Source organism: Hevea brasiliensis, chromosome 12, assembly GCF_030052815.1.
Source record: "Hevea brasiliensis isolate MT/VB/25A 57/8 chromosome 12, ASM3005281v1, whole genome shotgun sequence".
NCBI classification, from domain to species: domain Eukaryota; kingdom Viridiplantae; phylum Streptophyta; class Magnoliopsida; order Malpighiales; family Euphorbiaceae; genus Hevea; species Hevea brasiliensis.
The window spans coordinates 40,549,892-40,551,838 of NC_079504.1; the positions used below are offsets into that span (position 1 = coordinate 40,549,892).

General features: G+C 32.2%; 1 protein-coding gene across 1 annotated transcript; it reads left to right on the top strand.

Moving 5' to 3' along the window:
• The first annotated feature begins 280 nt into the window (after positions 1 to 280).
• On the top strand, positions 281 to 1,626 carry LOC131171432 (expansin-A8-like). Its single transcript, XM_058131540.1, has 3 exons — positions 281 to 449; positions 534 to 846; positions 1,179 to 1,626. Exons 1-3 carry the CDS (start codon positions 311 to 313, stop codon positions 1,480 to 1,482), a joined length of 756 nt encoding a protein of 251 aa, XP_057987523.1. The 5' UTR covers positions 281 to 310; the 3' UTR covers positions 1,483 to 1,626.
• Positions 1,627 to 1,947: the final 321 nt, after the last annotated feature.

Genomic DNA, 1,947 nt, shown 5'->3' on the forward strand with positions numbered 1-1,947 from the left:
ACCAAACTGTTGGCAACAAAGAAATTAAACTAATTTATGAAGTTGTAAGAAAGCTGTTGAGAGATTGCATGTGGAGGGTTATGGCCCACTAAAGCTGAGTTTAGCGGTTGGTACCTCTTAGCAGAACCAGTGCATGTGCAGCTTGATTTCGCTATACCAGCTTTTTGTGGCTTATTTTGGCCTTTTTTTAAATGCTCAAAACCCCACCTACTTGGTTTTTTCCATTTTCCTCTGCTTATAAATACCCACTTATCTTCATGCCTTCGGACAACAAACAGAAATTTGCTCAGTTTTGTAAAGTTAATTGGCAATGGCGGCTGAAACAAAGGCTTTCTCTCTTATTCTCTTGTGTTTCTTATTCAGTTTACAAGGCATTTTAGCTGATTATGGAGGGTGGCAGAGTGCTCATGCAACCTTCTACGGCGGTGGTGACGCTTCAGGAACAATGGGTAAGTGTTAGTTATTCTAAAAATTAGTAAGTACTTGAAAAAAATCTTCCGAAAATTAATTGATGTGTATGAAAACTTTTGTAGGAGTAGCATGTGGGTATGGGAATTTGTATAGCCAAGGGTATGGAACAAACACTGCAGCACTAAGCACAGCATTGTTCAACAATGGATTGAGCTGTGGAGCTTGTTATGAAATGAGATGTGATGATGACCCAAGATGGTGTATTTCTGGATCCATCATTGTCACTGCTACTAATTTTTGCCCACCAAATCCTTCTCTCCCTAACAATAATGGTGGTTGGTGCAATCCTCCTCTCCAGCACTTCGATTTGGCTGAGCCTGCTTTCCTTCAAATTGCTCAATACCGTGCTGGAATTGTGCCTGTGGCCTTTAGAAGGTAATTTATATTTATGAAAATTTTTACCTTAACTCAGTTGACTTTGAATATAACACAAAATTACGTGAATCTCATATTTTTAATAATATATGAATTTTATTATATATTTTATATTTTATATATCTCAATGTATCGATATTAATTAATAAATTTATTTTATATGTGAATTTCATAATTTAATTTTGATAAAATTTTATAATTATGTAAATTATTAATTATTATATTAAATTAGATATTTAAAAGTTGAATTTTTTTTAATTTTTTGAATTTTTGATATATAAAAGAAATTATTAAATAATGTGTCGGTGTATAAATATATATGGTGTTGGCAGGGTTCCATGTATGAAAAAGGGAGGAATAAGATTCACCATAAATGGTCACTCTTATTTCAACCTGGTGTTGATCACCAACGTTGGCGGTGCAGGAGATGTACACGCAGTTTCAATCAAGGGGTCTAGAACAGGGTGGCAACCCATGTCAAGAAACTGGGGCCAAAACTGGCAGAGTAGCTCTTATCTCAACGGTCAAAGCCTATCCTTTCAAGTCACCACCAGTGACGGTAGAACTGTGACGAGCTACAACGTGGTGCCTGCTGGTTGGCAGTTTGGTCAGACCTTTGCAGGAGGCCAATTTTAAAGATTTTTTTTTTCGAAAATTTGTATATTTACTCATTACCTGAGCTTCTTTGTCTAATAACAAAGGAGTATCGCAGGTGGCAAGCTGAGGTGGCTAAGTTAGCACCCGCTGGGCCTTCCCGTTTCAATAGTATTATTTGAGCAATGTATTTATAGCAATAAAAAATATATATTTTTATACTAAATATAAGATTCAATAATTTTTTTTTAAAATTAATTTTTAGGATAAAATTAAATTTAATTTATTTTTCTTATTTACTTTATTCAGATATATCTACATATAAATTTTATAATTTAAATATTCATATTTAAATATATAAAAAATTTATTATCCTATATTAATCTATGATAAAATATTTATATTATATATAATAAATAAACAAATTTTATTTTATTGAGTTAACTTTTTAGTCAGAGTTAATCTCTGTCTATATTCTCTATAATATATATTATTTAATATTTAAAT

What these genes read in the sequence shown, in the direction of transcription:
- LOC131171432 (XM_058131540.1), top strand. Translation starts at nt 311, where the DNA reads ATGGCGGCTGAAACAAAGGCTTTCTCTCTTATTCTCTTGTGTTTCTTA. An exon ending in TGACGCTTCAGGAACAATGG is followed by an intron (nt 450 to 533) that starts GTAAGTGTTAGT and finishes AAACTTTTGTAG; the next exon opens with GAGTAGCATGTGGGTATGGG. An exon ending in GTGCCTGTGGCCTTTAGAAG is followed by an intron (nt 847 to 1,178) that starts GTAATTTATATT and finishes TGGTGTTGGCAG; the next exon opens with GGTTCCATGTATGAAAAAGG.